The sequence below is a fragment of the Peromyscus eremicus genome, chromosome 8a (assembly GCF_949786415.1).
Source record: "Peromyscus eremicus chromosome 8a, PerEre_H2_v1, whole genome shotgun sequence".
Lineage (NCBI taxonomy): Eukaryota > Metazoa > Chordata > Mammalia > Rodentia > Cricetidae > Peromyscus > Peromyscus eremicus.
In genome coordinates, this window is record NC_081423.1 from 6,476,936 (window position 1) to 6,502,479 (window position 25,544).

The following is a 25,544-nucleotide window of genomic DNA, read 5'->3' on the forward strand; positions in this document are numbered from 1 at the left end:
GATCAGAATCTTAAGTGGACCCCAGTGCTTTCTTTTGAAGGGTTTCACAAAGCCCAAGTCCAGGGCTGGGTGCTCATGTAGAAGGTCATCTCACTTGGGCTGTAGCAGGATTCAGTTCCACAGTCTGTTTCCTCTACTTCTTTTGCAGGAGGTGGGGATTCAATGTAGAGACATGCTGGGCAGTTCAACTGAGTTATGAACCCAGTCCTAGGGATCTGCTTAAAGGCCAATATAATTATGAGAGACTTAACTGGATTAACCTTTTGTGTGTGTGGTTTATTTTTGGCAATGGTCTCACTGTAGAACAGGCTGCCCTTGAACTCATAGCAATCCACCTGCCTCTGGAATGTTGGGATTAAAAGTGTGAGTGGGGGGCACTTATTCTCGTTTAACCTTCCTGTCTTTCATTTTTTTAAAGTCATTCAGTATTTTTTGAGAATTCCACACATGCACAGGATGTGTCTTGACTAAGTCTACCTCACCATACTTTCTTACCACCCATGGCCTTTCCCTCCCCAATTTCATGCTTATTTATTTATTTATTTATTTATTTATTATTTATTTATATGTCTCTATGTTCATGAGGTATGGGACCATCTTGGAGCATGGGCAGCCTCTCAGGGATCACACCTTGGAAGAAAACTGGCCCTCTCCCCTCCCCAGACAGCCATTGAGAGGACTTCATGAGGCCCTTCCAGGCCATGTTGGGCTTTTGGGGACTAGATCGTATACGTGCAGTTCGAGCTGTGTGGGTTCACGTGTGGAGGAGCCCTGTCATGTCACACAGACACTCTTTCACGCGGGCGTCCGTCCGCTCCTCTGACTCTTACTGTCTTTCTGTCTCCTCTTCAGCCATGTCTGCCTTGAGGGAAGGGCTGTGTGATAGGTTTGTCCTTTAGAACTGAGCATTCAGTTTCTTTTTTTCTGCAGATTTCTGCATCAATCACCATCTACCATTAAATTAAGCTTCTTTGAGCAGCGTACTAATCTATGGGTATAAAGATAAGTATTCAGTGTGGGGGGGCAGTTTTACTATATTTATTTAGCAGAATAAAGGTCCTGGGTTCTCCCTAGGATCTGTCTGTCACCTAGCCAGCCACAACTTTGGGGCCCAGTTACCAGTGCCAGGCGTGCGTTCTGTCTTGTGGAGCTTTCAATCCAATCAGACGGGTCAATTACTCCCATACCATCCATTCCTGTCACTGTTGCGTTGGGGATGCGTCCTACCAGACCAGTAGTTCTGTAGTTCACAGGGTTGCATACAGCTGGGTAAGACTGAGGACTAATCCTTTCTTAAAGCCCATTTATTAACCTTAGTGACAGTAACCCAAATCCTTCCTGCTATGTCATTTATATTTGCACTGCTGGGGATTGAACCCAGGGCCTCACTCAAGCTCAGCAAGTGCTCTACTCTAGAGCTGCACCCTAGTCCTGCTACGTAATATATGCTAATCACAGGATCACAGGACTAGCAGTGGTGTTGGAGTTTAGATGCCCCTCCCAGTTCTATTGTATAATACCACATGGTGCAAAGGAGTGTAATAACACTGTAGCAAACAGTATAACTGTATGAAAGGGAGTGAGCAGGGGGAGGGGCAAGAGAGGCTCTATGTGACTCTTCTTTACTGGCCCCTTGGACCTGTGTTTAGGGGCCACATATGGCCTCCAGACCCACAGCTTTCGAGCTGTCTGCATACACATCTCTGACATGTCTTCAATCTAGATTCTCTATTTAATTTTGTGTTTGTGCATTTGTAGTGGAGGGTGTTGGGGTGAGCTGGCAGGCCAATGGGGGTCAGAAGCCAACCTGTGGGAGTTGGTTCTTTCCCGTGTGTGTTGTAGGAATGGACCGAGGTTAGCAGCGAGTGCCTTTATACCTTGAGCCATCTTGCTGGAACATTTTTACCCAGATTCTTGATGAACTAATTATTACTTCTAACTAGATGCTGATTGGGTACGCCAGCAGTTTTGTTTTGAGCTTTTATTTGAATTTATTTTATCCTGGGATTGGAATGATTTGTTCCTTTTCAGTGAGGATCATCTCAGTGTAGCGGGGGAGCTCATGTATGGGCAAACCTGATCATGAGCTCTGCAGATTCAATGGTGCATCTTACTTAGATGCTTTCTTCACCTGGATTATGTTCAGTGACGAGGGAAGTACATCTAAGTTCAGCATCATTCTCTGCATTTTTAAGCATGTGCAGCAAAAATTCAGCACCTTTTGGGCCACTGACCTTGTGTCCAGCCCCACTGTGGGCCTGGGCACACCTACTGACTCCACCATTATACTCCCAGAAGGGCACACATGGCTTCTTTAAAGTGACGTCTTTCAGATACTTGGTGGCATTTTGGATAAGCATGCTTTTGATTGTCTGGGCAGTTTTCCTGTGTGTTCATAAAGTAGGTAGGAGGATTTGACCCTCTTGTATGATTCAGTACTGTTTTCTGGGTTAAAAGAGAGGTGAACCATTTTCACAGGTCTGCTAGGGATGTTTACATGAGGAGGAAGTACAGTAGGTTTGTTGATGTAATAATTCATGTGCCATACAATTTACCCATTTGAAAGTGCACAGCCTGTAGCCCAGCGAGAGAAAGGGAGCTCCTGAGCAAGCTGGCTTGTCAGGCTGGCTCCCTAGACTAGCTGAACTAGTAAGCTCTGGGTTAAATGAAAAGGGTGGAGCAAATGAGGAAGACTCCTGGAGTCAGTCGCAGGCCTAGGCATGCACATGTGCATTTGAACCTGCACATACATGCCCACACATGTGAACACACATATGTATATATACACAGTCATACTACACGAGAGAAAGAAAACACTGACTTCTAGAGGCTAACAAGCCAAAATGTTCTTTTTTTGTTTTTTTTTTCGAGACAGGGTTTCTCTGTGTAGCTTTGCGCCTTTCCTGGAACTCGCTTTGGAGACCAGGCTGGCCTTGAACTCACAGAGATCTGCCTGCCTCTGCCTCCTGAGTGCTGGGATTAAAGGCGTGCACCACCACCGCCCAGCCCAAGATGTTCTTAAAAGGTTAAATCATAGTTTGGAGAAATTAAAAAAAAAAAAGGAATACTAAAATGTATAGTTAGGGCTGGAGAGATGGCTCAGTGGTTGAGAGCACTTGCTGCTCTTACAGAGGACCTGAGTTCAGATCCCAGCACCCACACTGGCCAGCTCACAATGGCCTGTGACTCCAGCTCTGATTCCCTCTCCTGACTTCCCAAGTGGCAGGCACGTGCACAAACATGCACACACACACACACACACACACACACACACACACACACACATATGTTAACTACCTCTAGTCAGAGAATCCTACATCTAAAATGTTATAAAATCTGGAATTCTCTGAACACCAACATGATGCTAAAAGTGGAACTTAATTGTATGTGCTCATGCATTTGTGTCCACATATATGGAAGTCAGAGGATGACTTTCTTGAGTCCATTATTTAGCTGCTATCTGTGGGGTTCAAGGATCTGATTGCTCAGGCTTGGTGGCAATTTAACCTGCTGAGCCTTTGTGCTGGCCCCAAGGAGTGGAAAATTTTATACCTGACCTCATGTGGGGTTGCAGTCAAAATACAAAATACTGTAAAAGATTATCCTCAAGCTGTCAGAAACAGAAACATATGAATGTTGTCTTGGCTTGCGTCCCACCTCAAAGATATCTCATTATGTATAGTCAAAAATTCCCCAAACTGAAATGTGAAACTAATGTGTCCCAAGGGATATTCAACCAGAACCACGTCTCTTTCACCCACCTTTTCTTTCTTTTCTTCTTTTTTTAATTTACATACTTGAATGTGTATGTGCTTTTGCAGGCATACCCACATGTGTCATGGCAAGAGAGTGGAATTTAGAGGACAACATGCAGTTCCACTATGTGAGTCCTGGGGATGGAATGCAGGTCACAGGACTTGGTGACAAGTACCTTTGCCCACTCAGCCATTTTGCTGGCGTCCGCTTAGGTTTTGAACTCAGCAGAGGAAGCAGGGTTGGCTGGTGTCCTTGGGCAGGGTAGCACATTCTTGCACTTTTTTCCTGGATTGGCTAGGCATTTTCTTGCAAGTTATGAAGTGCCAGAAAAGGTTCCTTTTTTTTTTCTGCCAGTGCGAGTTGCTCAATAGTATTTGTGAGAATTTGGTATGACTACCCCTCCCCCCCAAACTCAGGGTGATCCGGGGAAGGGGTTGATTCCTGGTGAGTCAGGTGCTACTTATGTGATCTGGCGGCCTCATAATGGGAAACCTTCATAATGGGAAACCTTCATAATGGGAAACCTTCATAATGGGAAACCTTCAAGCCTATGAGATGTTTTTGTTGTTTGAGACAGGGTCTCCGTGTAGTCCTGGCTGGCTTGGAAATGGCTATGCCTCTGCTTCTCAAGTTCTGGAATCAAAGGCATACACCACCACACCTGGCAATCTTTTTCTTTTTAAAATCTGTTTTTAATAAGCCATCATGCCTGAATACCAAGTCAGCTGGGGCTTCGGCCTTAAATAAATCAACTTTTCTTCAAATCTCTTAAAAGGTCGTTTTGTAACATTTGACTCCCGAAGCCTTAGAGAGGTCGAGGCAGGAGGATCAGGAGTTCAAGGCCGTTTTCAGGTACCATAGCAAGTTCCAGGCCATCCTGAAATACCCGAGAAGACTCGTTTTCAAAACGACAATTAGAAAGAGGAGAGACGTCTTTCTGAGTGGATGATCGTGGCCAATCTGGGGAGCTAGCAAGGAAATAAATGAATGTTGGCGTAGGTGAGATCACCTTATTGGATTTGGGGTGCGAAATAGTGAAGTTTTCCCACCGCCTTATTGGATTCGGGGTGCAAAAAAGTGAAGTTTTCCCACGTATTCGCCCGGGTGAGACCCGAGGGGCCAGTTAAGGGCGGTAAAAAAGGCGCCGAGCCTCAGGCTCCGGGTCGAGCCCAGTTCCCGCGGGCACGCTCGCTCGGCCGGACCTCGGCAGCCCCGGATCTGCGCCCGCCTCGCTGTCGAGACGGGGGCGCCTGGCTCCAGCAGGGCGGACCGCGGGCGCGCCGAGCCGCAGCGCAGGGCGGGCGCTCCTAGGCAGCGGCGGGCGGGCCGCTCCCTGCTCCGCCTCCCGCTCCGCCTCCCGCTCCGCCCGCCCTCGTCTCGTTCGCCCCGCTCTCGCCCCCCATGCGGATGTGACATTTCACGCCGCCGCCATTTTGAGAGCGAGCCGAGCCGAGCCGAGCCGCCGGGCGCCGCATCCGCTGCCGGAGCCCCGACGACGACGCCGAGGAGGCGGAGGCCTCAGCGCCCCGAGCGCGGCCGGCCCGTCGCCCGCCCGCGCAGCCTCAGCAGCCGCCGCGGCCGCCAGCACCCGGGCCCGCAGGCTCGCCGCGGCCCGCCGGGCCTCCAGTCTTCCGCGCCCGGCCCGAGGCGGGGCTGACTCCGCGGCCCCCGCCCGGCCGCCCTCCGCCCCCGGCCGGCCCGCGGCCCCGCAGCCCCGGCCCCGGCGGCGGGAGGCGGGCCCTGCGGCGGCGGCGGCGGCAGCGGCGGCCGCAGCGAGCGAGGAGGCCGCCCGGCCCGGCCCGCCGGCCGCCCGCCCGCCTCGGCGCCGAGATTGGGCGAATCGCGAGCAAGTACGTGCGCGTCTCCCTGCCGCCGCCGCCGCCGCCGCCGCCCGCCGCGGGCCGCCCCGGGGCCGCCGCCGAAGACGCGCGGGAGGAGGAGGAGGAGGCCGCCCCGCCGCCGCCGCCGCCGCCGCCGCCTCGGCTCGCAGCCGCCCGCCCGCCGGGCCCGCAGCCCGGGCCTCCGGCTGCAGGCGAGGCCCAGGCCGCGGCCGACATGAACCACCAACAGCAGCAGCAGCAGCAGAAAGCGGGCGAGCAGCAGCTGAGCGAACCCGAGGACATGGAGATGGAAGGTGAGGCCCGCCGCGGGGCCGGCGCCTTCATTGTGGCCCGGGCGGCCGCGGGAGCCACGCGAGGGCCTCGCCATCTTTAACCAGGCCGGGCTCCCGCTCGGCCCGACCCGGGCCGGCAACTCCTTGCCCGGCCGGGCTGCACAGTCATGCGGCCCGGCAGGGGGTGGCCCGGACCCCGAGTTAAGCGCATTGTGCATCGCACGGCCTGCCGGGCACAAAGCGCCCGGGTCGTAAATTAGGACTGAGGTGTGCTGGCTCCGGGCACCCAGGTCGGGAGGCGGGCCCCCGGGACCGTCCCCTTTCCGGGGTGTGTGGCTCTGGCCTGGCTGGTTGGGCCAGCTCCCCGGCCGCTGAGCTCTGAGGAGGTGGGGGCGGGTGCGCCGGGTTCACCTGCACCTGCTTCTGAGCGCGCCCCCGGAGATCCTCCTCCCAATAACTTTAACTGCGCTGCCCAGCGTCGCGCCTAATTACGAGGGCACCTGCGAGGCGCGCAGCTGTCCTCAGCCTTTGCACTGACTGACTCTGAGTGCGCACTCAGGTCCGCCTAGTTTATAAGTTACCTCTGCTGGTGGACAAGTTTGGGTACCTGGCTGTAGGTGGTGCCGTCCACATCCGGCCAAGTGTGTGCTTGAAACTGTGAAAGTTTCGCCGCACATGGCTGCCTCCGACTGTATCAGACTAGACTCTGGAGGTAACGCATTCGGCTTTCTAGCCCAGCGGCAGGAGTTTTATCTTGGTACTGGTTTTTCTACTGGTTACAGAGAAGAGGAGCTTGGCTATCAGGGCTTGGTGTAAAAGCGCTGTGAGGGCAAGGGTCTGACTTGGGGATCGATCCCACGCTGCGTTGGTCATTGGCTAGCACGTTTTATTTTATATTTTTTTACTTGGTACTTTGGACGAAGCCAAAACAGTTTGTTCCGTTACCTGCCTTAAGGGGGTCAGGCAGGCAGGAATACCAGTGAGGGGCACCCGAGTGGACCATTAGGTGGCTTGTTCTCATTTTACTTTCAGCAAGAGAAAGTGGGTTTCATAAATGAATGGAGGTCCTAAGGAAGTTAGGATAAAACCATATTTGTTCGGTGGGGCGCTGCATACTTTGGGGATACTGATCCCTGACTCCTAAGAATAACTTGATGCTGGTCAGTAGGTGTCTCTTAAACAATTGTCTGACCATGCTGCAGATGAAAAAGACCCTTTAGTGGGTCTTACCAATGGCAGTAATGGAGTGAGGTGAAGAAGAGTTGCGTCCATGCCAAGGGCTAGACTGTTTTTCTTGGCCTCAACAAGTCAATAATTTCACAGAGCGTCTTGCTTGTATGCTTAAACCAAATAGCTGATGAGACTCATTGCTGAGAGAATTGTATATTCCTTTAATGCTGTACTTCATGCACATCTAAGTGGAGAATTGTATTTGCACTTGCTTCCTTTTCAAATAGCATCAGATGTAATAAAAAGTCTTTATTTTGGGCATACCGGTGATAGTAACGTTGAACACTGCTGGACAGCATGTATCAGATACAGACTACCTGGGAAAAAGTGCAAAAGTTTCAGAAGCTTTGCTAAGAGACTAGGGTGAAGGAAGATCGTCACAGGTTTTCACTCTTTAGATCCTGGGCTTCGTGTGTGCTTCCAAGATGTTTCTCATGAAGCTTCCTTTTCCTATCAGAGTTTGCATTTGTGAGTTAACACAGTTTTAGTTGTTAATGGATGCTGTGGCTTTTAGTTTTATTATTCAGGCTCTTAATTTCTAGAAAATGCAGTCTTACAGGGCTGTGATCATGTGAGCTAGTAGTTAGTGTCTTGGTCTGTGTGGGGTGCCCACAGGGAGGGTGTGTGTGTGTGTGTGTGTGTGTGTGTGTGTGTGTGTGTTTTAGGCAGTCTGTTTTAGTCTTCCCACTCCTTAAATAGGGTGCTATGCCAACTGTTGTCAATTAGGATCAGGAAGAGTAGAAGAATACTTCTTCCAAAATCTGGAATAGTGGAACTGAGTTAACTCTGGTAGGTCTCTGAAGCCAGGCTGTGAATAGGATCTGGAGGGAGTTAATGGCTTGCACCAGCCTTGGCCTGAATTCTGTAGAGCCAGCAGCTGGAGGGTGTCAGAGTTCTGCCCAGCTTGGGAAGGAAGGCTTTGTGAGGAGCATCCTGTCTGCCCGCCCTCTGGGGCAGGGTGGTTTCGGTGAAAAGGGAGGACAGGAGACTGGTTCTGTTGGTTGTTTTTTCCCCTCCTATCAATAGGTCAGGGCTAGTTTGCTGTCCTCCTGCCTCACTCTGTTGGAGTTACGTTTGTTTTTTACTGACCTCTGCACAGTGCTTGCACATCCGCTAGAGAATTGGTTATTTTTAAAATGTCCTATTATGAGTGGTGAGGAAAGTATAGGGAAAGAGAAAATGAGGGACAGTTTACTTGTGTTGTAACCACAGGCCAGAAAAGCAACTTGCCCTGCCTTCTTCTGGGAGGTGGAAGCAAGGCCCTTACCTAGTAGATCTGACTAGGGATGAATTTGACAGTTTATTTACTATCTAGTTTCAGTGGCTCATAAGGTCCGTAGTCTGAAGAAGGTGGCTTAGCTGTAAGACTGGTAACAGTCCTGCTGAGGACACAAAAGCTTATCTGAGGCTTTCTTTGCCTGTGCCTCAGAGTAGCTAACAGAATGTGTTGTTTCCTGGGTTGGCATTTAGCCCCACCAGTACTGTTTTCAAAATATAACATCTGAGACCAGTAAGTGGTCCTTGAGACCACTGCAGTTGACTCTGAACAGTTTGGTAGTGGTGGGTCCCTTTCACATCTGTGTGGGCAGATGGAGCTTCAAGACATCCTTTTTGCACATTTGTGAAAAGAAGGTGAATTCTTGCACATGCCCACCAACATAGACTGGTTATGCAGCCTTACTACACCTAAAGTAAGGCTCCTTGCAGACAGGGTTTCTCTGTGCAGCTTTGTGCCTTTCCTGGAACTCGCTTTGGAGACCAGGCTGGCCTCGAACTCACAAAGATCGCCTGCCTCTGCTTCCCGAGTGCTGGGATTAAAGGCATGCACCACCACCGCCCGGCTCTTATGTAGATTTTAAAGTTTCATTTATTTTTTATTTATGTACATGGGTGTTTTGCCTGCATGTATGTCTGTGAGGGTGCCAGACCCCCTGGAACTGGAGTTGTGAGCTGTCGTGTGGTTGCTGGGACTTGAACCCAGGTCTTCTGGAAGAGCTGCCAGTGCTCTTATCTGCTGAACCATCTCCAGATGGCGCTTACAGTAGAGGAGAAATCTGGTGGGGCCCAGAAGCCTGTCCCTCTGATGCCAGCTAGTCAGGTTTGGCTGTTGAGAGCTCCCTCAGCCTGTGTGCTCCCAGGCTTCCCAGCGGCCTCTGGTTAGTGTCTCCTCCGCAGTCTGGGGATGACAGCACAGCTGGAGAGGGACGGACGGACGGACGGACGGACGGACGGGTGGTCTTACTTACCCTTGCTTGCTTTGACTGGTTTTCCTTCTTAGTTAGTTCTTTGGACAGGGAGGTCATTAAATTAGTTCACAGTTGGGCAGTGCTGTGGCAGAATTGGCTAGGGTTTTATTGAGAATTTGTATTTAGTTGCTATGTGGCCTGTCTGTGGCTTAAGCTATTGATGCCTCAGTGTCTGCATCCTAGGAAAAAGGTCATCCTTATCTGCCAGGGTTGTGCTGAAACCAATGTCACCAGGACAGGGACAAGATAGAGGCACAGATGCACACTGAATGGTGTAGCTGTGTGGGCAGACTTTTGCAGCTGAGGTGAGGAAACACCACAGGCGAGGCATGCAGAAATGCCTGCTTGTGATTATATCTTGACAGAACAGGGGACAATGACCCAATATCAGTTTAGGCAGTGTTATTTCTGAACTCCTGGGTGGATCAGTCTCATTCTTATGGAGTATATATGATGCCATGACTAGTTAATTGTGGTTTTGATGGCCCATAGAGTTAAAGGTAAAAAATGAGGAGAAAACGAAAAGGATGACAGGAGCTGAGCAGATGTGGTGTCTGGAGACATTTGTTCTGGAGGTCTGAAAGTCCAGCAGCTTGGTGACCTTTTCTGTTTAGTCTTTTCCATTGCTTTGCGACAGGGTCTAATTGTAGCACAGGCTGGGTTTGAGTATCCTGACCCTTTGGGCTGCCTCCCGAGTTCTGGGGTTACAGGTGTGCACCACTACACACGGTTGACTGATTTTTATAGTGTCATTCTTAGTGATTAAGTCTTGGGTGGTGGCAGCAGGAAGACAGGTAACCAGGCCTCAGACTTAGGAGGTAGGCTTAAGTTTTTTTGTGGGTCCCACATATGTTATCAAGTTTTCCAGTCAACATCTTAAATGGGGTCCTTGTTGGGACTTTTGCAGTAGCCCTCTTTCTAGTCTGTTACTGCAAAAACTGGCTACCTATGGGACTGTTTGCCCTGCACTATGAGAAGGAAGAAAAGTAGATAGATACTCCAGGAAAGTGGCCAATAACACAAATCAGAGCTGGGCAGGTGGCACTTAACAACCCTACCCAGCACTTGGGAGGCAGAGGCAGGAGAATCACAAGTTCTGGGCAGTCATGGGCTACATACTGAATTTTCCACTTGGTCTCCCATGTAACACCAAGCAAGACCTCAAGCCATTTAGATGTCGTTGTTTAAAGCTACAGGTCATCTCAGTCAACTCCCTTGGGAAGGAGCCGCAGGGACCTTTGCTCTACTTGCCTTCATCCAGCCGTACATGCACCACTGCGGTATTTGCTTGAAAAATGGCCACCTCAAGTTCCTTCGGGTTTTGGGAGATGATGCACAGGAACTAGGGTTTTCAAGGAACTCAGGCTAGACAGTAGTGTAGAAAGCTGGTGACTGGCAGTACACTGGGCTTGTGAAAGGGAGCTGGAGCCATAAGCAATAATGATAGCTACCTGCTGATTCCGCTTCATCACCTTTTCTTGGAAGTTACATTGAGAAACAGGCCTTTCCTGCCCCCTCAGTGTCCACTAGGGCTTTTCTAGACCTTCATAAGATGTACTGAAGGCTACTTTTGCATGTCTCCTAAGTTTACTTTTGTTAGTTTCCAGTTGTTTTTAGAAGAGTACTAACTACTTAGCTGGATATTGCTGCTTATTCTCCAAGCAGGGGTAGAACCTGGGGAACAAGGTTGTTACAGGGTGTTTCTCGACAGTGGCAAGTGTTCAATGTCACTGCTTCATAAAGTAGGTGTTCTGGACTACTCTGGACTTTCCTTGACTAACAGAAGTCAGACGTGTGGAAATTGTTGAAGATAAGCAGACTTGTGTGCAGAAGGTTAGGGCTTGAAGGTTTACTGGAAAGTTATTTCCAGAGTTTCTTAGGACAATACACTGCCCTGGGCTGGAACAAGGTGATAGACACTCAAGAGTGAGACCAGCAGTGAACCAAACAGGAAGGGAAGAGGGGACAGATGGCTAGAAGAACCCCTGTCCTGAGAAATAGAGTACATGGACTAGAAGGGTAAGGCGGAGCCCAAGCCTAGGTGGGCATTTGCCAAAGCTGGGCCTGGGTACTCAACTGTGCCTTTTCTGCCTGTGTTTTGTGAGTTGAAGTCTTAGGTCAACACATAAAGGGTGGAGATCACTGCTGAGTCACAGTTGTTGATAGATGCCCAGGTGTCTTGTCAACCGCTTATGCTGTCTGACTGACAGGAGCTTCGAATTTATTGGTGTTTGAAACCTAGGAACCAGCCAGTGTGGTCTCAAGCTGGTGGATGGATAATGAGAATGTAAGAGATCAAGAAGGGTCCTTGTGGAAGCAGGACAGTTCTGTGAGACTCTTCTGCCTCCTGCAGATAGTAAAACCTGGGTCCTTGGTTTTCATCTCATACCAGTGGCTAAGGTTCCCTGATTGTCCTGTGCTGGGAGAGCAGAACCTTATATTAGGTGTCAGCCCCAGAATATTCTACTTGGGAAGGTCTGTTTTTGATTAACTGGCATGTTGCTTGAAGAGTGCTGAATGAATTCTAAAGGCGGCTTCTCTTGTAGAGTATTTACACCCCAGATGTAGCCACAGGTATTTGGATAGTGAGCTGACTCTTCTGCCATGTTCCCATGGTACCTTCAGAAACAGTTAAGGGGGCATCACTGAAAACACATGGTACTGCTCTGAATGTGTAGGCTGAGCAAACCTACAGCCCCCTAGGAACTGGCTGTGGGCCACTGCCTGGGTTGCAAGTGTGTTTCATCAATATCACTTTGGGGAATAAGTTACATTTGAAGACTCTTAATTGATCCCATCAATTTCTGTTTTAAAACAACACGTAGGAGTTGGCATGTGTATGCCAGCTTAGGCAAGCACCTCTCTTTGGGGTATAAGGGGGGCTCCTATGTAAGTCTTTAAGTCTTCTAGTTGTTAGGTCACATGAGTTCACAGGGAAATCTGTTTGATCAAGCCAACTGAAGTAGTAAAAAACATTCCTAAGTCCATGTTGCTGCCGCCCCCCAACCCCATCTACCTACTTACCTATCTACCTAGGTATAATTGCTGTGTAGAGAGAGCCATTTGATTCTGCCTTATTTGGGATTAAAGGTGTGTGTCACTATGCCTGGCTGTTTTGTATTTTCAAAAATTAGTATGTGTGAGTATGCATACTGTGGCACCCATGTGGAGGTCAGAGGAAAATGTATGGAGTTGGTTCTCTTCCCATGTTTACATGGATGGAACTTGGGATGCCGTGCTTGTATGTGGCACCTGCATTTACCCATTAAGCTGTCTTGCTGGCTTTGATTAAATGTTTCAAATTTTTATTATTTTGTGTGTGCATCATGTTGGGGGGCATGCATGTTACAGTTCTGTTTCAGCTTTCAGTGCTGAGATTACAGGTGTGTATCACCACACCAAACAGTCTTACTGCTATTTTACAGCCATCTTAGATACTTAGAATTTCTCCCCAAGTGAGTCGTCCATCTTTCCCCTTTGTACTTCTAACTTAAAGAAATGGGCTTAAGCCGGGTGTCATGGCGCACGCCTTTAATCCCAGCACTCGGGAGGCAGAGGCAGGTGGATCTCTGTGAGTTAGAGGCCAGCCTGGTTGGTCTACAGAGTTGAGTTCCAGGATAGGCTCCAAAGCCACACAGAGAAACCCTGTCTGGAAAAACAAAAAAACAAAACAAAACAAAAAAGTGAGCTTAGGTGCTGACCCTGAGAATGCCCCTTACGTAGATGGTAAAGTGAATTGAAGTGGTCTTAGCTGGCTCCTGCTCTGAGCCTCATGCTGCTGCTAATGATGAGAACAAACTTGGCTTTACATTTTAAAATTTGAAACCAAGTCTTGCTGCGTAGACCAGGCAGGCCTTGAACCTGTAGCACCCATCTGGGATAAGCATTCGCTACAGCACCCAGTTTCCATTTTTATATAGTGACAAAGGGAGTGTGGCTTAAGGGTTAAAAAGACTCTTAATAATCTAACCACACACCTGGCAGCTCTGCACAGCATCCTTATGATGATGGAGGTCAGAAATTTTCAAGTGTTGGTAGCCTATGGAGAATGCAGATACTAACACAGTATTAATACAGCTTTATTGCCCAGTGTTAACCTTGATGACATGAAGTCAATATGGTGAATGCTGGGAAAGAACCATTGTATCCCATAAAAGCAGTGAAAATTTATGGATAATTTATGGTTCCCTTCTCAATAGTTTTGAATAGGGTATATCAGAATGCGAAGGGTCAAGATTTTTTTTTTAAAATTGTCTAGTGCTGTGGGTAATAACTGTATTAGAAACACAACGCAGCTGAATTAACTAGATAAAATGGTCATAAAAATACAAGTCCCAGTTTATTAGCAAGTTAAGCAAATATAAGATTACATTTCAGCATTGTATTCAGGGTGATCAAAAATTGGGAAAAAGAAATACAGAATAGGGGCTGGGTGTGGTGGTGCAGGCCTTTAATCCCAGCACTTGGGACAGAGACAGGCAGATCTGTGAACCTGAGGCCAGCCTGGTCTGCATAATGAGTTCCAGAATGTGGAGAGACACTGCCTCAAGAAAATAAATACAGAAAGTACGTGTTTAGAGGAAGTGATTACAGGTGGCAGGCACAGTGCTAGCTGTTGGGTTATTGTGCCCTCTTTCTTCCTTGACGGCCTCAGAGGGAAGGAGCCTGTTTGGGTGGTGGATGGACTCTAGTGTCTTGTGGAGTGTGGATGGAATACTTGGGAAATAGACATGTCGTAGATGAGTCTTAGGAAGGGCTAATGTGACCAGAGATGGGAGGCATTTGGTATTTCCCGGTCTCTCATTAGGGCTCAGAGTTCATAATCAGCAAAATGTTTCCATCCTCTCAAAGAAGTCCCAGTGCTCTTAACTGCTGCCCCATCTCTCTAGCCCCAAAGATGATCCTGTTTTAATCCACGGGGCCAGTGAGCTTGTCAGTGCGGCAAAACCCCTTCTGCAGATGTGATTACATTCAGGGTCCTCAGTGGGGCCACCATACTACCTTGTCCAGTGGGCTTAGTGTAATTGTCAGGGTCCTTGGCATGCAAAAGGGGAGAGGTGGAACTGAGTTGATGTGATAGAAGAACGTGACCAGCCCTGCTAGCTTTAGAGATGTCCGTGTGTGGATGGCTTCGGAAGCTGGAAAAGGCAGCCACACCTTGACTGTAGCCAGGGAGATCCACTTCATACTTCTGAACTAGAAGTTTGGGCGGTTGTTTCCAGCAGAAAAGAAATTGGCAAGTTCTGAGATGGGTCAGAAGCAATACATGAATGCTGAGTAGACACAATGCCTCGAGACTCTCAGGAAACTGTACTGGGGTTCATTGAGCACAATGTGGTGGACAATCAGTATACCAGGTCAAAGAATGTGAAGTTACTCATACAGCTCTGAAAATTAGGTACCCTTCCCCATGTGAAGTATCACACAGAAATGGGGGCTGAGGGCTTGGGGAGATGACCGAGTCACTTTTTGTCCCCAAAGCATGAGGATGTGTGTTCACGTCCCCAGTACCCATGTAAAGAAGCTGGCTGCAGCTGTGCACACTTTTAATGCCAGTACAGGGGAAGTAGACGTAGGCACTTCCAGGCCACCTAGTTTTGCCAATTGGCAAGTTCTGGTTCATCAAGAGACTCAAACCCTATTTCAAAAAAATAAAGTCAGGACAGTGAGAATAGCTCAGGGGATAAAAGGCATTTGCTTCCCAGTTTTGTTGACTTGAATTTGATCATGAGCCATGTTAAAGTAGATGGAGAGAACAAATTCCACAAAGTTGCCCTCTTAATTCCATGTCTTCCCACAATATCATGTGCACATACAAAATAAAAATACAAATAAAATGGATATTGATAAAAGACAGCATTGACCTCTGGCCTCTACATGTGTGTGTGCATATCTGTGTGTTCACATCTGCATGGAGACATGCATGCACCAACAGACAACAAAAACTAGGAATGAAGCCGGGCGGCGGTGGCACACGCCTTTAATCCCAACACTCGGGAGGCAGAGGCAGGTGGATCTCTGAGTTCCAGGCCAGCCTGGGCTACAGAGCGAGATCCAGGAAAGGCGCAAAGCTACACAGAGAAACCCTGTCTCGGAAAAAACAAAACAAAACAAAAAAACCCTGTCTTGAACACACCCCCCCCCCCAAAAAAAAAGAAACATTCCCTCATCTAGCACAGGAGACGGTGTAGGGTTGGAATTCAGGCCATTTGCTGTTCATGCTGGGCACAAGATACCATTGGCCATATATGTAGCCAGTATAGTCTTACATTTAAACACCCCTTTGGCTTTCTCCTAGGTTTTTTTTTTTTTTTAAATCTCATTAGTCCCCAAATGGTAAACTGCAGTTCTTCTACTAATTGATTTTGCTTACCCCATACTTTGAATATTTAGTTTATTGCCAAAATTGGCCAGGGCCATCCATGTGGTGCAGCAGGTGGAATTTGATCATTGATGATAACAAAAGATACCAAGCACAGTGCAAAACTGTGATAGGTCACTTTTTATCATTTATTGTCTGTGTGATGTGTGCAGAGGTCAGAGGACAAATTTCATAGGTCAGTTCTCTCTATTGTGGATGCTTTACCCAGCGAGCCATCTTTGTGGCCTGATTACTCTTTGGTAATCAGAAACATATTTGAATATGATTTTGATTTGGAATAAATCATCCCTAAAGGAAACCATTCTGGGATCTATGTAGTTGTATATGGAGAGGTTTTTTTTTTTGTTTGTTTGTTTAAGGACATGTGTTATGGACTCTGGGTGGTCAGCATTTCAGAACAACCAGCTCTCTGTGTGCATGCTTGTGGATGTGCATGTGTTTAGAGTCAAGACATCAGGTGTCTTCTATCACTCCCTATTTTGGGGATAGAATCTTACTAAATTTGAGCCCCTGTCTGCAGACTGGCTGGGCAGGACCCCAGGGATTATACTGTCTCTGTGTTTTCAGTTGTAGGATTGTAGGTAGGCACATGCCACAATGCCTAGATACTTGTGTGAGTGCTGAGGTTTAGAACTCAGATATTCATATCTACATAGCAACCCTCCCCCCCCCCCTTTTTTTTTAGACAGAGTTCCTCTGTGTAGCGGTGGCTGTCCTGGAACTCACTCTGTAGACCATGTAGACCTCCATCTCAGAGATCCGCCTGCCTCTGCCTCCGCCTCCTGAGTGCTGAGATTAAAGATGTGCACCACTACCCCTGGCCCGGAAAACAGCATAGTTTTAGGATATGTTCATCTCCAGAAAACAGTACACTCAGTAGTTACTCAATGCACCATAGTCCTCAGCATCCACCAGTCTTTGGATTCCAACCTGCCTGTGCTGAACCTCTCAAGGCCTTGGAGTTTGTGACTTCTTGTTAGCTTCTCTTAGCATTGTCCACATTGTGTTGGTGCTTAGTTCTTTGAGTTGAAAATAGTTTAAGAGCTGTGGATTCTCACTATGATTTAGCCGTGCAGATTCTCATGACTCCATCATCATTTTCTTTCTTTGGAGACAGAGTCCCACTTGAATAGCCCTTGGCTAACCTGGAAATCATTATATAGACCAGGCTGATTTGGAACTTGCAGAGATCTGAGTATTTCTGTCTCCTGTGCTGTGAGTAAAGATATAGCCTACACTTTGGGCTTCTTTTTTTGTGGGTGAGCAGAGGAAATGTGTTTATTATGGGAAAGTGAGAAAAGAACTCCTGAGAGTGGGCTCCATTGGAGGGATTCCTAGTTATACTTTAAAAAATTTATTGCTAGGACTGCAGATATGGCTCAGTGGTTAAGAATACTTGATTCTCTTCCGGAAGACCTGGGTTTGGTTCCTAGCACCTACATGACAACTCTGCATTCAACTAATTCTTGTCTAGCCTAGCCAAGGTTACATAGTATTGCCTCAAAAATTTTAAAAGTTAAGGGCTGGCTTGATGACTCAGCTACCAAGCAAGGTCTTCTTGAGTTTGGTCCTCAGGACCATATGGTAGGAGAGAGTAATTCCTTCAGGTTTTTCTCTGACCTCTGCTCCTATGCTTTACCACCTGGGCCTCCACCCCAAGCACACTTAATGAGTAAATGGTAGAAAATTACCATTGTTTGGGCCAAAGAAAAATGTATTCACAGCACATATATGGAGTTCAGATGACAACTTTAGGGAGCTGGTGTCCTGTTCCCCACCCCCATCCCGTTTTTTTAGACAGGGTTCCCTGTGGCCTTGGCTCTTCTGGAACTTACTATGTAGACTAGATCTGCCTTTGCCTCCCTAGTGCTGGGATTAAAGGTGTGCAGCACCACACCCAGAGGTGGTCTTGTTTCAGCCACCTTGCTTACTTTAGGCTAGCTGGCCTGGGAGCTTTGGGGATTATTTGTATCTTCTCATCTCTGGAGTACCCTGATTACAAGTGGGCTCCTGAGTCTGACATTTTGTGGGTTTTGGGGATATGAACTGAGGATATGAACTTTGTGTACAAGAGCTTTACCCAGTGAGTTGTCTTCCCAGCAAACTGGTTTTGTTTTTTCTCTCCCTACATACTGCTTGTTCTGTATCATTCATTAATGAGACTGTCCTCTTTCCTTGAGTTCTGTTTGCTTGCTCTCTTTCCCTCCCTCCCTCCCTTCTCTCCCTTCTCTCCCTCTTCCCCCCTCCCTACCCACCCACTCACTCACTCACCCATCCACCTACTTACCCATCCACTCACAATTTCGTCCGTCCGTCCGTCCGTCCGTCTACCCATCCATCCATCCATCATCTCTTGTAGTTCATTGGAGACAGTCTCACCTGTAACTGTCCAGTCTGGTCTAGAGCTCAGATCCCCTGCTGCAGTCTCTGACTTGTTTGGATCACAGGTATGCACCACTGTACTTCGTTGTTGAGCTTTTGTTAGAATCCAGTGGTCCTGTGAATGACTGCATCTGGATTCCCTGCTGTTCTTGGTGTTCTCCATGACAAAGGATCCCCTTTGTCACCAGTGCATCTTGCTTATTGCAGCTGCTCATCAACTCTGGCATTGAGTGAAGGGATTCTTACTCGAGTTCGTTTTTCCGAGTAGTTTTGCTTATCTGTTTCTTCTGTTTCTGTGTATAACTATTAGAATCAGCTTCTGTAGCTGTAGAAATAGTCACCAGTTTGACAGGGTTTGTGTTGCAAAGTGTGATTTTTTTTTTTTTTTGGAAGTATACTCTTGAATTAACTTGTGTGTTTATGTGGTGTTCTATGGACATATGCATGTGTGGGAGTTGCACCTGTGTGTGAGTGCCAGGCCAGGGAGGACCGGGGGTCCTCCTCTACCACTTTCTGTCATTGTCATCATCTCTCTGAACCTGCTCTTGCATTTTCTCATGGAGGCTCGAAGACACCAAGCCCCAGTGAACTTTCTGTCTCTTCCCCGACATGACTACTAGGATTAGAAAGTGTGCCTAGCCGGGTGGTGGTGGCCCACGCCTTTAATCCCAGCACTCGGGAGGCAGAGGCAGGCGGATCTTTGAGTTCAAGGCCAGCCTGGTCTACAAAGCGAGATTCAGGAAAGGCACAAAGCTACACAGAGAAACCCTGTCTCGAAAACCAAAAACAGAAAGAAAAAAGAAAAAGAAAGAAAGAAAGTGTGCCTAGCGTGTTTGTTACCTGGGTTCTGGGATCCAGACTCTGGTCATCTTGATTGCAGAACAAGTACTCATCTGCTGAGCCATTTCTTCAGCGCCCTGCCCCATAAAATAGGTTGGCCTAAAGCTTCCCTATGTGCTCAAGGAGGACCTTAAACTCCTGATCCTGCTGCCTCTCTCTCAAGTGCTGAGATTACAGGAGTGCAGTACCATTCACTGTTCACAACATGTGTAGTCTCTCTTGTCAGTCACCACTTCAATGTGTAATTTGGGAGACCATGTTTGCCATGTTGAGTCTTTCTATTTATGAGCACTTAAGTTTCCCTCAGTGATTTGACCTCAAGAATATTGGGCCTGGAGAGATGGCTCAGTGGGTAAGAACATTGGCTGCTCTTTCAAAGGACCGAGGTTCAGTTCCCAGCACCCACATGGCAGCTCACAACTGTCTTTAACAGTTCAGGGGATCTGGTATCCTCACACAGACATACATGCAGGTAAAACACTAATGCATATAAAATAAATAAATAAATAAATAAATTATAAAAACAAAAAAAGGATGTCCAGTATTCATGTGCCATATGGACAGCCAGTGTTGGGTTCAACATTGCTTTGTAAGTTCAGTTGCTACCCAGGGTGGCCTCCTTTGACTTACATTAAAATCAGGCCTCCTTTGCTGTCAGGTTTTCAGAGTACCTCTGGGCACTAGTTTTTCAGCCCTTAAATGAAAGACAGGGTACTGGGTGGGTCTCTAAGGAGAGTAACCTGGCATGGTGGGTGGTCTGTTTGTGTGACTAAAGATGGGACAGACAGCCTGTGATGAAAGGGTTAAAACAGATTTCCTGTTAGAGTCTTAGCCAAATAAAAGAACTTAAAACATGTATTTTTAATTTTTATTTATTTGCTTTTATTTTTTGAGGTGGGGTTTATCTGTGTAACAGCCCTGGTGATTTGTAGACCAGGCTGGCCTCAAACTCAAGAGATCCACTTGCCTCTGCCTCTGGAGTGCCAGGGTTAAAGGAGTGCACTACCATAGCAGACTGAAAGCTTTTTTTGGGAGACAAGGTCCTCTCTGTAGTTGACTATGGTCATTTATCTTCCTGCCTCAGCCTCATGAGTATCCACATTATAGGTCCTTTTGGGGGAAAGTTTTGTATATATCCTTTTTGAGTGACTTTGAAGGAAAGCTAGTTACTAAAGGAAGAAGGGTGCTGGTTCTAAGGGGTAAAGAGACCTAGGCTACAGAGAGCTCTGGGTGTCTGCTCCACCCCTTTCCCTCATACACCTTGCAAAGGCTACCCAAGGAGGATTCCTTTCAGCTAATTTCAGCTAATAGATTTTTGGTGTTGATGTAGTGTGCGTGTGTGTGTGTGTGTGTGTGTGTGTGTGTGTGTGTGTGTGTGTACACACCCATGTAAGTTTGCACTATAACTCACTGAAAACATCCAAAGCAGGGAAGCTCCTGGTCCTTAGAGATGATGTGGACCTCCCTGGTCCTGTCTATGCAAGGTCAGCTTTTATGCTACTCTGAATACTATTCCTTTGGCCACTCCTTGCCACGGGTAATGTCTGGCGCTTGCGTTCTTGTTTGCCATACATGCTGTGACTTTTTCCCATGGCAGTTGGTTACTCACCACAATTGAGCAGATTTTGGTGTTTTGTGAAGTGAGTACTTAGGAGGAAGCAGTGCAGTGCAGTCACCAGCTCCTCAGTATTTCATACTCCTCAGTTCCCACTGCAGTGTTTAGACCAGAGCTCGGAAGACAGATTACAATAAGCATCTCCAGGGCACAGATTTTTACATGATAAAGCCAAACTAAAAGCTCCAATTTTATTTAAGGAATACAAATTACATGTGTCTTTCGTTGGGGCTTCATTTTCATGTAACTGATGTAAATCAGGGTTCTTTTAGACCATAGAGCTGTTGTGTAAAATGGGACCTATTTCTAGCTTTCAGGCTCCACTGCTTTTAAGCTTGTGTGGGCACTAGCCCCTGACGCAGGCTTCCTGCTTTATCGGACAGATGCCTGGAACTAAATACCCAGTGCAAAAGCCCAAGTTGGACCACTTTAGCTTCATGAGATCAGTAGACAAATCTTACTGCTAATGAGATGATCAAAGGAATGCCGACTGGAATCCACATCAAATAGAGGTCCACCTTGACAGAGGAGAGACAAGCTAGTCAGTTTTCATCAAGATTTTTGCAGGACTAGTAGCTTGGAAGGGATCCCTCTTGCCTATGATGGCCAAGACGGAGAGAGGTCCAAGCACTGAATACTGACTGCTTCATTCTTGGTTCTTCTGTCAGGTCCACAGTGCCTTTTCATAGCGTGAGTGTCTTCCTCTCTGTCCACGGGGGACTTAGTGTGATTGAGTTATTCTTGGTCTTCAAGGTCCTCCATGGGTGTGGTCCTGTTTCCCTCCTGCCTTTCGCATCAGTCACCCTCTTCCTGTTCTTTTGTGGCTTACTCCATCCACCAGGTGTGGGTCATTGTCACTAGGGTTTGTCCACCTCACTGCTGCTCTGTGATCTCCCCCAATCTTCTCTGGCTGTGGTATATGCTAAGTCCAGCTCCTATAACTTGAAACCCAGAGCTCTTCATTGCCATTTGTCGTGTTTGTGCTGGAGAGTTGGTCCTGTGGTCAGGATTCCCAGCCATTGGCTATAGCTCTGGTCCTGGATATCAGTGTGGTCAGTTGTGCCACTGGAGAAAGGCTGCGGATTCTGGAAGCCAGAGAGACTCCTTGGTGGTGAGACAGAGTGCTGTAGGACTAAAGCCCAGGACCAGGCTGTGTGTTGATCATTCCAAGTGGCCAAAAACCAAAACAAACACCACAAATATACAGCTCAGAAAAGCCGGGTACCCTCCTCTTCCTCACCTGTGTGCATCTATGCCGGATGGATGCCTGGGACTCCCCTGTGTGGTGTGAGAATGTTTCTTCTTCCTGAAGAAAAAGTGCTCACCAAACATTGAGAAAGCTTGGCTGACAGCTGCTGTTGGAGGGCACCCGGTCCAGCAGTTCCTTGACCGTAGGATTAAACATCCCTTTGTTCAAACAGCATTGGTTGCCTTGCTAACTTAATATTTATTGGCTTTTAAGAACTCATTTTTCAAAATCCCAAAATAAAAACAGTAGATCTGAAATGCTCTCAGGAGCTTTATTTGTAAAACTCCCACAAATCCGACAAATGGTTGCACAGTGCCCCCTTTTCATCCTGTCTGGCAGTAAAAAGAAACGTTGTTACATACTTTAGCATTTATGCAACACTGTTGAAATGACAAAGAGGACTCTCATTCCATTCCTGCCCCCTGAGACAGGGTCTCACTATGTAGCCCTGGCTGTCCTGGAACTCAGTATGTAGACCAGCCTGGCCTTGAACTCTCAGAGATCCTCCTGTCTCTGCCTCCTGAGTGCTAGGATTAAAACTGTGCACCACCACTCCCAGCCTAAAGTGAAAGAGATTAATGTTTGCCAGGGGTTGTGGCTCCAGGTTGTGTTATAAGAGGAGCACAGACAGGATGGAGAAGTTGCTGAGCAGTTAAGAATGTTTGCTGCTCCTCAGAGGACCCGAATTTGTCTCCCAGTTCCCACTGTGTCTGCCCACTTCACAACCACCTGCCTGTAATTCTAGCCTCAGGGGTCTGATGCCCTCTTCTGTCTTCTGATTGGGGGAAGGAAGTACACATATACAAATATTCTTTTAAAAGTATTCTTCTGCTGGAATTGATCTTTTCTGATTTCTCTGGTAGTGGATACACATCTACATGTGTGCTAAAATCATATAGAGTAGAAGTAAATGCTGAGAATTGTGTTTAGGGTTGGTGAATTGTTTCTGGCCAGATGGACTAGGGCCTAGTTTTGTTGTTTGTAGTTAGGAAAAGAGTACATAGTCTCTCTGCATTGTTTGGTTTTTGAGATGGAAATCTCATCATCCAGGCTGGCCTCAGGTCCCTCATCTTCCACCATCCATCACTCTGCTATGTGATTCTTAATATGGAACCCAGGCCTCCATGCATACTTGGCAAGCATTCTACCAACTGAGCCCCAGTCCAGTAGACAATTTTAAAATGCATATATACATGTTTAAAGCACTTTATTAGCCTTCTCAGATTGATCTTGACTTTGGTACTCAGGCCCAGTGCCTTGTGACATGGCCTCTCACCAGTCCGAGTATGACTTTAATCAGCCTGTAGTTCTGTCAGTAAACAAGGGCTTATTACTCTGGAGGTTGGTGATTGTTATTCAGAACTTACATGCCTGGGACATGCTAGTTCAACCTTGCCCACACTAAAGCTAGTGCTTGCTTGCTAAGTCACATCCCCAGTCTCTCAGTTGGAATTTTGTTTGTTTTTAAACTTTTCCTGCTCCCTAGTGCCATTCATTGTGTTCACTATGATCTTGATTAGTAAAATGCTTGAGTTTCTTTACTGCCTCTGCTCCAGTCCAGATAATAAGCTCTCCCACCACCATGCCCGGCACAGCTAGGGACATACCTGAATGGAGTGGTAAGGAAAGGGGAAAAGGTAATAAATATACAGGCCCAGAAAAGCTGAGATCAGGTAGACTGGGCTCTCTAGAGAAATTATATACAGAGAGGCAGGATACATACATACATACGGCTGACGGCATCAAGGAGCCTGGTTTAGCTAATCTTGGTAAGGGAGCAGTCTTTGGGCTGTAATTGGGGTGGGTATTTTGGACCTTTTTTTTTTTTTTTTTTTTTTTGCATTCACTATCAACATCCAAACATGGACCAGAGGAAAGCTTTGCCATCCATCTGAGCCTCACTACTTGGGAAGGGGGGGATTTTGCCATTTTTTTCCCCCCATGAGCCTAAGGTTGTGGTCCTTGATATGGCCACCTCACATCAACAACACACATTCACTTGGTACTTCACACACTGTCAAAGCTCCCCTGCTCTCCATATTCCCACCCAGCACCTGCTCCCTTCTAGTGTACTTGTTGCTTGGTGTGGAGAAACTTCATGTTTCAGGGGATCGTGACGCTGTGTCAGTGGGTGAAGGCATTGCTACCAAGCCTGAGCTGCATTTGATCCTAGAGCTCCGCACAGTGTAAAGGAGAGAACCATTCATTCAGGTTGTTCTCTGAACTGTACATGTATTTGACATGACTTGTACATTTACCCCCACACAAATAATTAATAAAATTTATATATAAAAGCCCTTGCTAGGCGGTGGTGGTGCACGCCTTTAAACCCAGCACTCGGGAGGCAGAGCCAGGAGGATTTCTGTGAGTTCGAGGCCAGCCTGGTCTACAAAGCGAGATCCAGGACAGGCACCAAAGCATCACAGAGAAACCCTGTCTCAAAAAAACCAAAAACCCTTTTAACCCTTAATATTTTTTCTCTTTAGTTGTTTGAGAGCTAAAGGCATACCCTATATGATGCATGGTGGTAAAATTTTCTATGAATCCTTTTCTTTCTTGGACCTGAGGACTTAAAATAATTTTAAAATTTTGGAATCATTTAGATTTATAGAGAAGTTAGAGTTGCTATTCCCTTTCTTTTATCCTCTCCTTGGTCCTCCCCTAGGTTAAAATTGATGGAGATCAATTCACAGATGTGGAATTGACCTTAATACATTACTGCTTACCAAACTCAAGGCTGCTTTTGTGGCTTCACCAGTGTCCTATAAATGTCCTCTTTCTGGTCATGGGTCACTTTACCTTATCTGAATTGATGAGATTGTTAGAATATATTTCTTGTCCTAAAAACAAGAATTTTGCAGGATGCTTTAAAAGAAAAAGAATGTTGAGGTGTACAGCTCCTGGAGATTCTATGCATTCACTCCGCTGTGGATGACAGAACCTTCCCTCTCCAGCCCCCCAGACTCGCTGGGCTACAGAGCCATGAGACATGGCTGGGAACTACAGGCTTGGGCAAGAAGGTGATTCAAGACTTCCAGACCAGTAACCGCATAGCACGGTTACCCCTCAAATGATTTGGGGTTGTTGATTTAAGTAGTATCAGACTAAGATATATATGCAGAACAATAGATCAGTATCCCCCTTTCTCCCTCCCTCCTTTCTTCCCTCCCTCTTTATTTCTGTCCCCTCATCCTTCAGAATCTCTCCCTTCCACCTTCCTTCTTTCCCCTTTCTGTGATACTGGAGATTGAACATAGGGCCTCATGAATGTTCTACGTGAGGGCTCTAACATTCTTTGGTTACATAGAGTTTCTGTATTAAGTAATATTGAGTTTAGTATGGGGAGAGAGGAACCATGTAGATAATTCTCTTAGAATTGAAGATGGAGCTGATTTGAGATAGGGATGAAGATGCCCAGCTCTAAGGTGGTGTATGACACGCCTAGGATCCAAGAATTGGCCCCTGTATTCTGTGTTCTGCTTTGTACTAGTGGGTGGTTGTTAGTAGGTCATTAGCACAAGTTGATCTGGAGTGGGGTCAGAGATGCTTAGAGCTCCAAAGAGAGAGCCGACATTTGCAGCCAACGCCACCACGTGGTGGTAGTAATACACAGCAGGTTGTAATAGTTATTTGGAATATTGAGTATGGCTTCTCCTGCCCTGGCCCTTTTAGGCTACCACGAGGTTCTTCCCTCTGGGCTCTTAACCTCTTATCCAAGGTTGAGACTGAGG

At 47.2% G+C, this 25,544-nt stretch overlaps 1 protein-coding gene and 1 long non-coding RNA gene across 3 annotated transcripts in view; one reads left to right on the plus strand and one right to left on the minus strand.

Moving 5' to 3' along the window:
* The first annotated feature begins 5,748 nt into the window (after positions 1-5,748).
* Usp7 (ubiquitin specific peptidase 7) overlaps positions 5,749-25,544 on the plus strand; it is a 54,980-nt gene continuing 35,184 nt past the window's right edge. Inside the window, exon 1 of one of the 2 annotated variants that reach the window (XM_059270023.1) lies at positions 5,749-5,890. In XM_059270023.1, coding sequence (XP_059126006.1) covers positions 5,812-5,890 — 79 coding nt within the window. In that variant the 5' untranslated portion in view covers positions 5,749-5,811. Of the gene's footprint in view, positions 5,891-24,701; positions 24,834-25,544 lie in introns of those variants that run through there. The other variant, XM_059270024.1, reaches the window with a different exon arrangement.
* Positions 23,004-24,727, minus strand: LOC131916635 (uncharacterized). The gene is made up of 2 exons (XR_009380578.1): positions 24,540-24,727; positions 23,004-23,420 (listed from the first exon to the last, which is right to left on the minus strand). It is a non-coding gene; the product is annotated as an uncharacterized LOC131916635 (long non-coding RNA).